The sequence below is a fragment of the Myotis myotis genome, unplaced genomic scaffold (assembly GCF_014108235.1).
Source record: "Myotis myotis isolate mMyoMyo1 unplaced genomic scaffold, mMyoMyo1.p scaffold_m19_p_13, whole genome shotgun sequence".
Lineage (NCBI taxonomy): Eukaryota > Metazoa > Chordata > Mammalia > Chiroptera > Vespertilionidae > Myotis > Myotis myotis.
In genome coordinates, this window is record NW_023416317.1 from 56091685 (window position 1) to 56104635 (window position 12951).

At 45.5% G+C, this 12951-nt stretch overlaps 1 protein-coding gene and 1 non-coding gene across 14 annotated transcripts in view; both read right to left on the minus strand.

Annotated features, from left to right (window-relative positions):
- The window catches only part of DOCK3 (dedicator of cytokinesis 3), a 182516-nt gene that overhangs the window by 89925 nt on the left and 79640 nt on the right, over nt 1-12951 (minus strand). For all 13 annotated transcript variants that reach the window (XM_036333427.1, XM_036333432.1, XM_036333429.1 and 10 more), the window contains 2 exons: nt 8671-8712; nt 8041-8195 (listed from right to left, as the gene is read on the minus strand). In XM_036333427.1, coding sequence (XP_036189320.1) covers nt 8041-8195; nt 8671-8712 — 197 coding nt within the window. The remainder of the gene's footprint in view (nt 1-8040; nt 8196-8670; nt 8713-12951) is intronic.
- Nucleotides 1256-1444, minus strand: LOC118668733. The gene has a single exon (XR_004971738.1). It is a non-coding gene; the product is annotated as a U2 spliceosomal RNA (small nuclear RNA).

Sequence of the window (12951 nt, forward strand, 5' to 3'; positions counted from 1 at the left end):
GGGCCAGCCTTATCAGTGTGAGCCTTAACATATCCTACACATTTCTTTTAAAAATGTATTTTATTGATTTTTTTACAATAGAGGGAGAGAGAGTTAGAAACATCGATGAGAGAGAAACATCGACCAGCTGCCTCCTGCACACCCCCCACTGGGGATGTGCTTGCAACCAAGGTACACGCCCTTGACCAGAATCAAACCTGGGATCCTTTAGTCCACAGGCCGACGCTCTATCCACTGAGCCAAACCGGTTAGGGCAATCCTACAAATTTCTTAATGAAAGAAAAAAAATTTTCAGTGCAAAAATCCTTCAAAGTACCTATACCTTCCAGGGTTTATAGTATATATTTATTTGTTGTCTGTTTCCTCCTCTAGAATGTAAACTATAGCAGGAAAGGGATTTTCCTTTCCTGTTATGACTTGTTTTGTGCTGGATCCCTGGTGCCTGAAACACCTTTTACAAGGTTGGGTGTACAATGTGTTGAATAAATCAACAAGAGGACTATTACAATTATAACTGAAAATCCACTCCAATTTGTAAAAAGTAAACAATTTCCAAATCAGCACTGAAACTGTATCCCTAACAAGTCATTCCTAGCACCCTCCTACTGCCTTCTGCATGTAGGAGTTCTACCCAGAATCCAACGGATTCTGAATTCCTGGAAAGGTGAAGGATTAAGAAGTACAAACTGGCAGTTATAAAAATAGTCATGGGATGTAGAGTACAACATAGGGAATGTAGTTCATAACATTCTAGTAACTATGCATGGTGTCAGATCAGTACTAGACTTATTAGAGTGATCACTCGTTAATTATATAAGTGCCTAATCACTATGGTGCACACCTGAGACTAATATAATATTGTATACCGCTGTGCTTAAAGAAGAAACTTAAGGAAAATCCAACCAATTCCTTAAACCCAGCTGTCGGGGTAGTGGTTCTCAACCTTCCCCGAACACTGGAGCCACCTGACAGCTCCAGGCTTTGTTAATCTGGGGTGTGGCCTGGGCCTTGGGAACTTTCGTTCTAATGTGCAGCCAAGGTGAAGAATTATTGGTCTCATGTGGGATGGTTGCCTCCCACAAGGCCCTCCGCCCTTGACTGGAAATCATCAAGGATAAGTTTCTTGTTGGTTTCAGTTGGAGCAGCACGGGAGGGGCCTTGGCCTATAGGAGTAGGTTTGACTTTGCTTTCCACCGTTCTAGCAGTGTAGGTTGACCACTCTAGTAGTGTAGATTGAATCTTATTTTGAACCACCAAAACCCCGCCCCACAAAGAGGGTGTACCATACCAGGAAGTGCTGGAGTGGACAAAGCAAGCTCCTATTTCATTTCCTAAGCCCCAAAAATCCATTTAACACATTGTCCTCAGATAGAGGACATACCAGATATTAAACTGATAAGAACAGACACTACACTTGGCCTTAGCCAAAAGGCCAAAAATGGATAATGCTGCCACCAGCTCTCCGCCAGACTTACCATTGGCTGCAGCTTTTACATTTGTGGTTACTTTTATGCCATAATGATTAGATTGTTTTTCAATATGTAATATTTCTAAAACTTAATTTTTTATTATTCTTACTTCAAAATAATAGATTGTTGGAAACAGTAAATAAAATAGTAAATAGAATTCTTTACTGCTTTTCCTCTGTGCTCACTGCTCAGTGTGTTTTGCATAAACCCGCCCTTCCTCTTTTTAACAATCTTGGGATTGGTCCACATACAAGTTGCATTTCAATGCCCGCTTGGTCTCCTTTTCTCCTAGACTGTGGTTTAGTCTCCCGTCCTAAAGGCTTTTAGGCGTGCCCTGGGGACAGCCAGCAGGGCTTCCGTCAGTCAGTGGTTGAAGATGCGGTGGGTGGCGGTGGTCCCTTTTGTGGGACACGTTTGAAGTCAGCACAGGCCTTGGAGTCCAAACTGCGGAGCTGGGATTCCTGCTGACAGTTCCTGACCTAATGACTCGAGCCACGTGGCGCAGGCGCCTGTCTCCTCCCCTGTGAGCTGAGGAGGTGGCCGTGAGAAATGAGGACACAGCGAGGTTGGCCTTTAGGACAGTCCTTGCATCCTGGCGCTTATGTGCTCCTCCTTGACTTGTCACATCCACCCCCACCCCACGGACATCTGGCCGTGGACCCTTCACGGAGGGGTGAACGCGCCCTGAGAAAGGCCTTTCAGAGGTTCCTGATTCCAACACTCAGGATCCAGCCCTGGGGGGGAGGGGGGCAGTGCAGGTCAAATTTAAATGAGCAGTTCTTTTAGAGGCTCAAAGCCCGGCTTTATGAAGGGATTCTATATCCGGCCTGTCTGAGAAGGGACCTGAATTCCTGTTTCCTTGGAAAGTAGAAACCTGGGTTCATTGTCAAAGGTACAGGCATGACTGAGATCCTTCAGGCCAAGAGTAGGTCATTCCATTCTCACTAATTAAGTTCAACTGGGAAGGTTCCTGAAAATCCATGATTTTAGAGAACAAGGTCAAGGTTACCAGCACTGTTTCTCTCCCCCCCACCCCCATATTAATAAACAGAAGTGTAAAACCAGGGCCTCCAGGGAGGGGCTACTTTAAGGGGTGTGGTCTGTAGAATAATGCCCCACAAAGAGAAAATAATAATTACTGGTCTAAAACCAGGTCCCTTAAACATGCCCACTCCGTATTCCCGCCTGTGGTTAACGGCCTCCACATACACTCAACAGTCACTCCAACACCGCAGAGCGAAGTCTAGCAAATGTAATAATCAATGAAGATAATATAATTTTTGTCCAATAAACAAGGGATGGTTATGACTTGCTTTCCTGTGCAACCTAGAAACTGTAGCTTTGCTTTCCATTTTCCAGCTGCTGGACTCTCGTCTCTGGTGGATTCCCTTCTTGTGTCCGAGCACCTCACCACTTCACACTAGCTCCACCTCAGCCCAGGCTCCAGCTCCTGGGCCTCCACTGTCATTGATTTATTTAGTGCATCTCTCTATTCTGTCTTGATACTGAAATATTCCTATTTTCCATTAAAAGCTCTTGAAAGAAAATGCTATATTTTTGGGTTTAGGTTCAAATTTAAGGGCAACAATCAGGTTGATATTTAATAGAGTTTTTAACTTCGATTTGAAGAGTCCATGTAAAGTGTTATGTGGACAAAAAGTCCAGTGATGGAAAGTAACCTCACAGGGTGATCGGACCATAAATTCCTGCCTGGGCAGGTCACAGTGGGCAGTCACACCGGAGGCAGGTAACGTTTGTAGCAGAAGGTTTATCTTCGTCTTGGGTAAGGCCCTGCCATTGTTTTTGTGCATCTAGGTTAACATACCTTTGAAATAAGCCTTAACTACCCCCAGGAAAGCACATAATCTTGTTAACTCTCCTGTACCAATCCCTGCCTTGTTTTCTCCCACTTCCATGTAATATTCCTCATGTTCCCTCTAATTCTAAATGCATAAAGTAAACTGCAAAACTGTCATTCTCTGGAGCATTTGAGATATTGCTTCCCAGCAACTGTCATCAGTTTTGGCTCAAATAAATTCTTACAGAAATTCTCTGCAGGGTTAGACATTCTTAAGTCAACATGTATTACGGCTCCCTGGCAAGCAAGGGGGGCGGCTAGGAGCTTCAATAATAATTAACTGATTTCAAAGGAAGCAACTCGCTGATCTCTTTCCACAGGAGTCTCTTCTAAACATGCTCAGAAGGAAAGCTAGTTGGACTTCTCCCTCAGCAGCAGCCACACCTCCAGATGCCAAGTTAGGTAAAGTTAGCTTACACAGTCATTTTGCAACAAAACAGTCCCCACTGTTTTCTACCAAAGAACAGATCTTCCGAAGCTCACAGCTGTATGTATTTTGTGTTTGAGATTCTCAATGTCCATTTCTCTCATCCATTTGCCTTTGTCTAACAAGTCGGACTGTGGACATTCCTGGTTCCCATGACTGCAAAGGATCAACCTCGTTTCCGAGCCTCCTCTCATTTGTACTTTTGCTTTTCTTCCTGGTGCCTGATGTCCCGTTACCCTAACAACAGCCTCCCGCGTGCCCCACGGACGCCAAGCCTGCACATCCAATGCTCCGTTTTCCTTCCTCTCAGGAATCTCCATTCTTTGCTTTCAAGCAGCAGATAACACACCTTGTCAAGTGGAAAGCCTGACGCCCTGACTGATTCGCGGACAGGGTCTAGTGTTATTCTACTTTGTCCTCTGTGTAATGATCTGGACAGAGCAGAAGGCAAATTTCTTGTAAACGAAGAACTCAAAGAACCTGATCATTTCCTTTACCCTTTTTATCCAGGCTCTGTAGGATATTGTAGAAAAACTTTTCTCCAGCCTGACATCTAGACTCAGAATCTAGTGAGAGATGGTATAATGGTATACACAGGAGAGCATTTTCTGACCTTATTCTCAGATGAAAACAACACAGGTTTAACCACAGACCAATGTACATATCTGAACGGCAAATTTCACTTGGCCTATCTCTTAGCAGATTTTTCCTATAATGTTTCTGAGTATGATCTGATGTGTTGGACATATACTGGGCATATATGTAGAATCATGTTGAGTGGCTTGGCCACTGGAATGCAATACAGTTGTCTCTTAAACAATGTGGGGATTAGGGGCACTGACACCCCCACCCCTGGCCACAGTAAAAAATCCATATATAACTTCTCCGCAGCCATCCTCTCTATCCGCGGAGGAGTGGTTCTAGGACCCACTGGATACTAAAATCTGCAGATGCTCAAGTCCCTTATACATAACTAGAGGCCTGATGCACGAAAATTCGTGCAAGAGTAGGCCTTTCTTCCCCCCGCTGCCGGCACCGGCTTCCCTCCAGCACCCGGGACACGGGCTTCGCTCTGGCCCCAGCTTTGTCCAGAAGGATGTCCAGAAGGACATTCAGTCTAATTAGCATATTACCCTTTTATTATTATAGATTGATTTTACAGAGAGGGAGAGGGAGAGGGAGAGGGAAAGGGAAACATCGATCAGTTGCCTCCTGCATGCACATTGTTTACTTATTGTAAACAGGGGATTGAACCCAACACCTTTTGGTGTACAAGACGATGCTCCAACCAACTGAGCCACACCTGCCAAAGCCAAAAATACTGTTCTGATGCTCGGTTGGCTGAATCCATGGCTGTGAAACCAGGGGTCTGGAGGGCCACCTGTATATTTATTGAAAAAAGATCGACATATCAGAGGACTGGCACAGTTCAAAACCGTGTTGTTCAAGGGTCAACTGTCAGCAGAGCCAGGATTCTAGCCCCTCTTATTCCTGCTGGGACTTAGAAAGCCCTTGGGGGCCGGCTGGGGAGTGGGCTGAGCCTACGGGGGCCACGCCAGGGGCCTGGGTGGAAGCCTGAACTGCAGGGCCATCACCAGCTGCCTGAGCTCTTGCAGAAGAGCTGCAGCTGCATCGCAGACACGACCTTTTGCAGAGGGAAGCAAAACTGCTTGGCTTAGTAAACAATGTTCTCACCGTCATTTTAAAAGAAAATTTCTCTCCAGGGGCACCTGAGACTTTCAGAGGCAGTTAGCTCACTTGGGTAGAATGCCTGACTCTCGGCCAGAACCCTCACTTCAATTACAGAGGCAGCTGATTTTCAAGGAAAAGTTTATTCTACACCAGGGTATTCTGAATGGCGAGTAAACAGCAGAATAGGAAATGAGGATTTTTAGCGTGTTTTGCACAGCGTCTGTGAAAAGAGGGCTAACTAAGTGTTTTTGTGTGATAATCAAGAGTGGTTACGTTTTTGAGGGCAACTTAGCATTCCTAAGGCCTAACAGCAACAACAACAACAACAAAAACAACCCCCCCCCCCCCCCAGCCGAGAAAAGACTCCTTGGGGACAGGCAGTGAAGCGCTGACATCAGTCACCGGCGCCCTGAGGCCTAGAGCACCTGCTAAACCTAAGGGCCAGGGAGAGAGCGGGCATACTGACAGGCACACCAGTCTGCAGAGAAAATAAGTTAGTGACACAATCACACGCCTCCCGTGAACAGGGAAGCCACATAATAGAAAAGAGAAGCGTACCGCACAGAACCAAACACGGATAACACGGGCTCTATTCTAGAAGATGACTGTGTGCACTGTTTTGAGGAGGTAATTATACGGTAATTGTTAAATAAGATAATGGCCAACAGTCATAATAGATATGCATACAGAAAAGTATTTTTAAACAAAGGTAATGACTTCCTTATAGAAGGGGAACCCATGATACTAGGAAAAAATAGGAAAGACATTTTGAATTCTCCTCTTACCTTACCTTACCCATCATCACTGAAAAGCAAAGCAGGTGTTGGTGCCACACTGCCAAGCTGGCCATTGAAAGAAGGGGACAAGTATGGGTGAAACATTTTGGAGGGGTTTTTCCATAGAGCGCAACCAGTCTTTGTTATAATTCACTATCATTGTCTTTTCCTTAAGACTGTTGCCAGCTACTTAAAAAAATTACTAACAAAACTTCAAGTATCTGTCAATTCAAAGATTCTTTTCAAAAACTGTAGTCTTTTAAAAGTTACTGAAGTCATACTATGCATGTAGTTGTGAACAGTGAACAATATTTCATTAATGTTCTTTTACATACAGAATGTAGAAGTAGAAGTAGTCCCTTTTTTGGCAGAATTCTAAGATGGTCCCCCAAACTTGTCTCTTAATTCTAAGGTTGCATAATCCCCAGGAATGCAAATATAGTGGCTTTTATTCCAATGATCAGGTTATATTTTATGACACAACTGACTGTAAAACGAGGAGATTATCTGGGTGAGCCAGTCCTTAAAAAGGGCAGAATTTTCTCCCACTAGTTGCAGAAAAGGAAGTCAGAGATTCGAAGCCTGGGAAAGGCTCACTGCACTGCTGCCCCTGTGGAGGGGGCCACACACAGGCGAGGAAAGCAGGTGCCTTTCGGAGCCGAGAACAGGTCCTAGCGGACAGCCAGCACGGGAGTGGGAGGCTCCTTTCTACAACTGTGAGAAACGGAATCCTGCCAACAAGCAGTGAGGCTGGAGCACACCCGCCAGGGCTGTCAGACTAGAATGCAGCCGAGGTGACACTGGCTTCCGCTGGCGATACCCTGAGCAGAGCCCCCAGACCTGCCTGGACAGCCTTCTCATCTACAGAGCTGCGAACTAAAATCAGTCATTTTAGTCCATTACATTTGTGGCAATTTGTTACGCAACAGAAGACTAATTTAGTCCCTCACTTCTTTCTGCCTCAGTATTTTCAAAGGTTACACTATTATTTATTTAGACTGCCTTAAGATATTTGCTATTACAAAGTACCATTCTTGCATGTCTGAGTATGTTTATTGGTATCAAATTGTTCAAAGTAATATGTACACAATTTTTAAAATGTGCTTATGATACCAAAAGCAATGACAGAAAAATTAGAAACACTGGACTTCTTCAAAAGTAAAAACTGTTGTGCATTAAAGGACATTATCAAGGAAGTGGAGAAACCCTACAGAACGGGAGAACCATGTGTGAATCCTGGATCTGCTAAGGGTTTAGCCTCCAGAAAGATACAGAACTTTATAGCTCAGCCGGCCTCTGGGGAAGAGGAGCTGGAGGAGGGGAAAGTAGGTTCCCCTCAGCCCCGGGCAGTGCCCCTCCCCCAGCCCAGGCCCAGAGGAATGAGGGAGCCAGGCCCCTCCCTCCTGCCGGGCTGGAGGGCACTGAGGGCTGCGCTGCCTCACTCAGGACACATCGCCTGCTGCCCTGCGAGCCCTCTCTCCCGCGTGCGTGTGCGGGGGCAGAGCCCAGGGTCCTGCCTCTGGAGCTGGGCCCCTGCGACCCTGCGGCTCCGTGTTCCCCCCGCGCCTCGTCTCTGGCTGAACAGGTGCCCCTTTCTCTCCCTGCAGTGCTGACAGCCCAGACTGGGATTTGAGCCCCACGTGGAAGGAGGCACAGGATAAAACAGGCCACACACGTGCCTTCAGGACACACGGGGCCTGAGGCAAAACGCCCAGCTCCGTGAGAGGAGGCTACGTGATCTTGTTTTGCCTCCCCGAGGCCAGAGGCTACCACCTGAACGCAGAGCCTCAGCCTCATCAGGACCTCTAGAGCTTTTACCTGATCTGCTTGCCTTCCCTCGTGTCGTACAAGGAAAAGAAGACGTCGGAGTCTTCCCCAATGGTGTTGTAGGTGAAACTCCTCAGGCTGAGGAAGAAGTGATGGGGCACTGGCACCCGGCAGGCTTCCCCGTGACGTGGGCGCATTGTGTCTACCTAACGAGAAAGGCAAACCCAGCGCTGTGTTACTGATTCGCGGCTGTTAACCATAAATAACAGGAAAACTAAATGACTAACTCCCCGCACTGAGCCCGGAGGTGTGTTCTCTGCAGGAGGGCGCATACGCAGCCGGGAGAAGCGAACAGCGCGCCGCGGATGGAGGAACGGGAATTCCGACTCACGAGTGAGCTCAGTCTCCCCCAGGTCACAAACACCTCAGTTCCCCAGGGAACCATTTCCAGGTCATTTCCTGGGGATCCTGCCTGGTCCTGCACGTGACTTCACTGCGAGTGGGACAGCTCCCTCCTCAGTGACACGTGTCTCCTCTCTCGGCGCGCTGTGCGCACATGCACAGAGGAGGGAGCCGGCCAAACCTGGGAAAGGGCCGGGCTCCCAGAGGAAAGCGCCGCCCAGAGGAAAAGCCAGGGGGCGCCATTTCCCGGTGCCTCCCCGGGGCTGGTGAGCGGCTTACCTGGGACGTGCTTTGCTGTACGCTCTGCCGGCTGGACAAATGCTAAGGAGAGAGGAAAGAACCATTCACTCAACTGGGAAGGAAATGGCCGTTACGCATCTTCTTTCCGTATGTTAGGCATTCTGCTATGCCTCTGACATATATGATCTCATTTCATTCTGACAGCCTCGTTAGATAAGTGTAACTCATATCTGATCACACCTTGGACAACTCAGGCTTAGTACCTGGGAGCGGTCTGCTGAAGCTCACATGGCAAGAAGGGGACAAAATCTGGATCCAAACCCAAGCCTCTCCAGCTCGGGGTGCCAGCCAAGCCACAGGAAGTACTTGCCGCTGGAGCTGTGCTTCGCTCCTTCTCTCCACATGCTGCCTGCCCCGAGCCCCGAGCCCCGTGACCCAGCTCCCGGCCTCCGCACCGCACCCAGGCGCGCAGCCTCAACCCGAAGGGGCTCCCTCCCGAGCGCCTCCCTGCGGGCCCTGGGCTGCCGGCTCAGTCAGAAGCAGCAGATCCCACTCCCGGCCACACCCAGCAGGTTGTGAACCTTCAGAGAAATCACTTACTCTCTCCAAGAGATGTTTTCCTTAACTGTACAATAGATAAGGCTTTTGTCTTCCTCACAGGGGTATTGTGAGGCTCAACTTTCCCATGAGAAGCAGCATGACACAGTAATTAGGAACCTATGTCAGGACACCTGGTTTTCCATCTTGACTCACACCTGTGTTTCCTCCTCTAAACTGAGGATAACGTTTTTTTAAATCTTCACCTGAGGACAGTTTTTCCACTGATTTTCAGAGATATTGAGAGGGAGGGCGGAGAGAGAAATATCTAAGTGAAAGAGACATATTGACTGACTGCCTCCTGCACATACCCCAACCGAGGGTGGGGAGCGAACCAGCAGATGAGGTGTGAGCCTCTGCCTGGGAGTTGAACCGGGAAACCTTCAGTCCAAGGACCAACGCTCTAACCACTGAGCAACAGGCCAGGACAAGGATAACGTTTTGTGAACTCAACATCACAGGATTTTGTGCAGATTAAGTTAGTATATACCTATATTTGTGAGTGATTGACCACTGTTATCTATGATTAGTATTCTTATTATTGGTATTCTTCTTATAACTAGTGACTATAGAAAAGTCAGTCGTGTTTAGAAGTAGCCCTTGCCAAAGATAAAATGATCAGCTCACAAACATTAGGTGCCTGGTCTTGGTGAACTCAATAGTGAGTTTCTACCCTGTTCCTGTGACCCTAGAAGCGTGAGGAAAAGCACATTCGGTGAACTGTCCCACATCACACAGGCACAGACTGGTTTCTGAGTAGAATGGTCTCATTTCTTTTCCAAATACATACAGTAACCCTATATAAAACTAAAGTAAAACTAAATATTCATTTAAATGACTCTATTCCTCTCCCTTCCTCTCTGTAAAAAATCAATAAAATATATTTAAAAAAAGAAAGAAAAACATTTCCCACTTTAAAATAAATGCATCTCACAAGCCGTATTTGCTATTAAATATTCATGTGCATTGTTAGTTAAGTTAGCAAATTATTATTGACAATTAATATTCATTCATGGGACTACATGCCTGGGTTGCAGGCTCGATTCCCAGAGGGGAGCATGCAAGAGGCAGCCGATCAATGATTCTCTCTCGTCACTGATGTTTCTATCTCTCTCTCCCTCTCCCTTCCTCTCTGAAATCAATAAAAAAAATATTTTTTAAAAAGTTTGCAATAAAGTTATCAGTCCTCTGCTCACCCTGTTCTGTGCCCCAAAAAGGTACTTTCTGTACCTTTACTGTGTTTTTTCCTAACATAATAAAATATTTCTATATGTCATACTTACAATACTCTTGCTCTATCCAATTTTCGATTTCTCTATTGTGGGCTTTTTATAATGGGAGCTGAGGATTATCGTATTTGTTCATATCTATTTCACTTCAACCATATGTGTAATGTCTCACGAGTTTTGGTCAAAACTTGTTTACACTATTGTAACATTTAACTACTGTCACCGCTAGGCCACGTAGTGGACTTCAACTACACTTCCTTTCTTCTACTGCCTTCTGCTTTTGTATTGGAGGCCATTTAGTTTTATTTAAATCATAGGGCCTTTCCTCTGCCCTCCAATGGCTCTCCAAAAGCCCTTTCAACAGCGTTTCCCACGCGGGAAAGCCAGCAGCCCCTCCATGAAGGGGGCTTTCGCCTGGAGAGACCCCTGCTGGTGGCACCTCTGCTTCCACGAGGACCAGTTACTCAGGCCGGCTGCACCCCCGTGACCCGCGACTTCTCTCAGGTCACCCCGAGCATTCTTTGCACCTCTCAACTGAGTCAGAAGTCCTTTCCTGACGGCACATAATAGCGTCTCTTGGTTTCCTCCCACATTTTAAATAAGTAAATTACTATTCAGTGGTTTCCTGAAAAGGATTTTTAAAGAAAGAGATTTTTTTTGAAACTAAGTGAGCAAAATTCTCTCTAGGCCACTTTCCCATTTGACTGATAATGTGGCTCAGTAAACATAAAATTCTAGGTTGAATTTTGTCCCCGTCAGCACTTTAAAGGCAATTCTTCATTGTTGCTAGTTTTCAAAGTTGCTTTTAGGAAGACAAATGCTATTCTTACAACAAATCCTTAGTAGGTGACCTATTTTTCTCTCAGGAAGCTTTTCAGCTTTGTGAGCTGAAATTTCACAATTAAATGTTAAATACTCGTTCTACCCTTCCAATCTGGAGACTCATATCTCTCTTCTAGGAAAGTGTTTTTTCTAGCTGTATGAGATATAACTGGCATACAGTGCTGCATAAATTTAAGGTGTAGGATGTGATGATTCTATACACATATATGCTGTGAAATAAGCTCATTTCATTTCACATAACTGCCTGTTGCTGGGTGTGAGATTTAAGAACTACTCTTTTAGAAACTTCCAGTACACAACACCCCGCTCTCACCCACCATCCCCATGCTGAGCATCAGATCCCCAGAACGCAATCCTCTTCGCTGTAGAGGTCTGTACCCTTTGACCAACATCCCCCCACCCTCAGCCCCTGGTGATCACCATTCTACTCTGTTTCTATGACTTCAGCTTTTTCAGAGTCTACATATTAGACCTTAAAGTATTTGTCATTCGCTCTTTGACTTACTTAGCACAATACTCTCAAGGTTCACCCATGTTGTCACAAATGACAGGTAACTTCTTTCTTACCGCCGAATAGTATTCCGCTGTACACATACACAGCACTTTCTTTAGTCATTCATCCACCAATGGACATTTGTTTAGGTTGATTCTATGTGTTGGCTACTGTGAATATGCTGCAATGAACATGGGAGTGCAGTTGCCTCGTTGAGATCCTGATTTTAATTCCTCTGGGTACATATCCAGAAGTGGGATTACTGGATCAGATGGTAGTCATATTTTTTATTTTTTGAGGAATCGCCATACAGTTTCATAGCGACTATACAAACTTGCATTCCCACCAACAGTGCACAAGAGTTCTCTTCTCCACATCCTGGCCACCACTCAGCTCCTGTCTTTGTGATGACAGGCATTCTATTCCAGGTGTGAAGTAATATTTCACTGTGGTTTTAATTTGCATTTCCCTAATGATTAGTGATATTGAACACCTTTTTATCTTCTTAAATAGAAACTTGTAATTCTCACCAGTATACAGGGTGTTCCAAAAAATGGTGTCCCCCAAAAATATATACACACTATGTCTTCAGATTCTATTACATTTTTGAAAATGAAGTGTATTTTAACAAGCACTACCTTTATAATTATGCAAAGTATGTACACTTCAGGGGCACCCTGTGTGTTCCTTGAATATGTACAGTCTCCTTAAAGTGAGGTTTCACCCAGTCCCTTAGTCTAAACTTAATAGTCACCTGAGGTTTCTGATGTTTGTTTTACTTTAAAATTGTGTATCTTTCTTTCATTTACTTCTTTTCAGTCAGCTTATAAAATGTAATCTTGGCCATTTGCCAACTCAATACATTTTTGTAACAACCAAGGATTTAACAGGTTGTCTCTCTCTCTTAGAAATATTGACACATTATTTCCATGGTTAATCACTACAGTCGCCAATAACTGGCTCTTTTAAGCTTCCACTAGAGACAGAACTTTAGGAACTGGTGAAGGCTCAAGGAGCTTTGGCTCTGTTCACCAGCACAACCGAGAAATGCCCACTGACAGCACAGCCCAGCTCTCTCCACAGTCATTCCATTTAGAAGAGCAAGTGTGATACCCTGCCAGAATAAGGAAGACCCCTTCATCATACTGGGACAAAGAC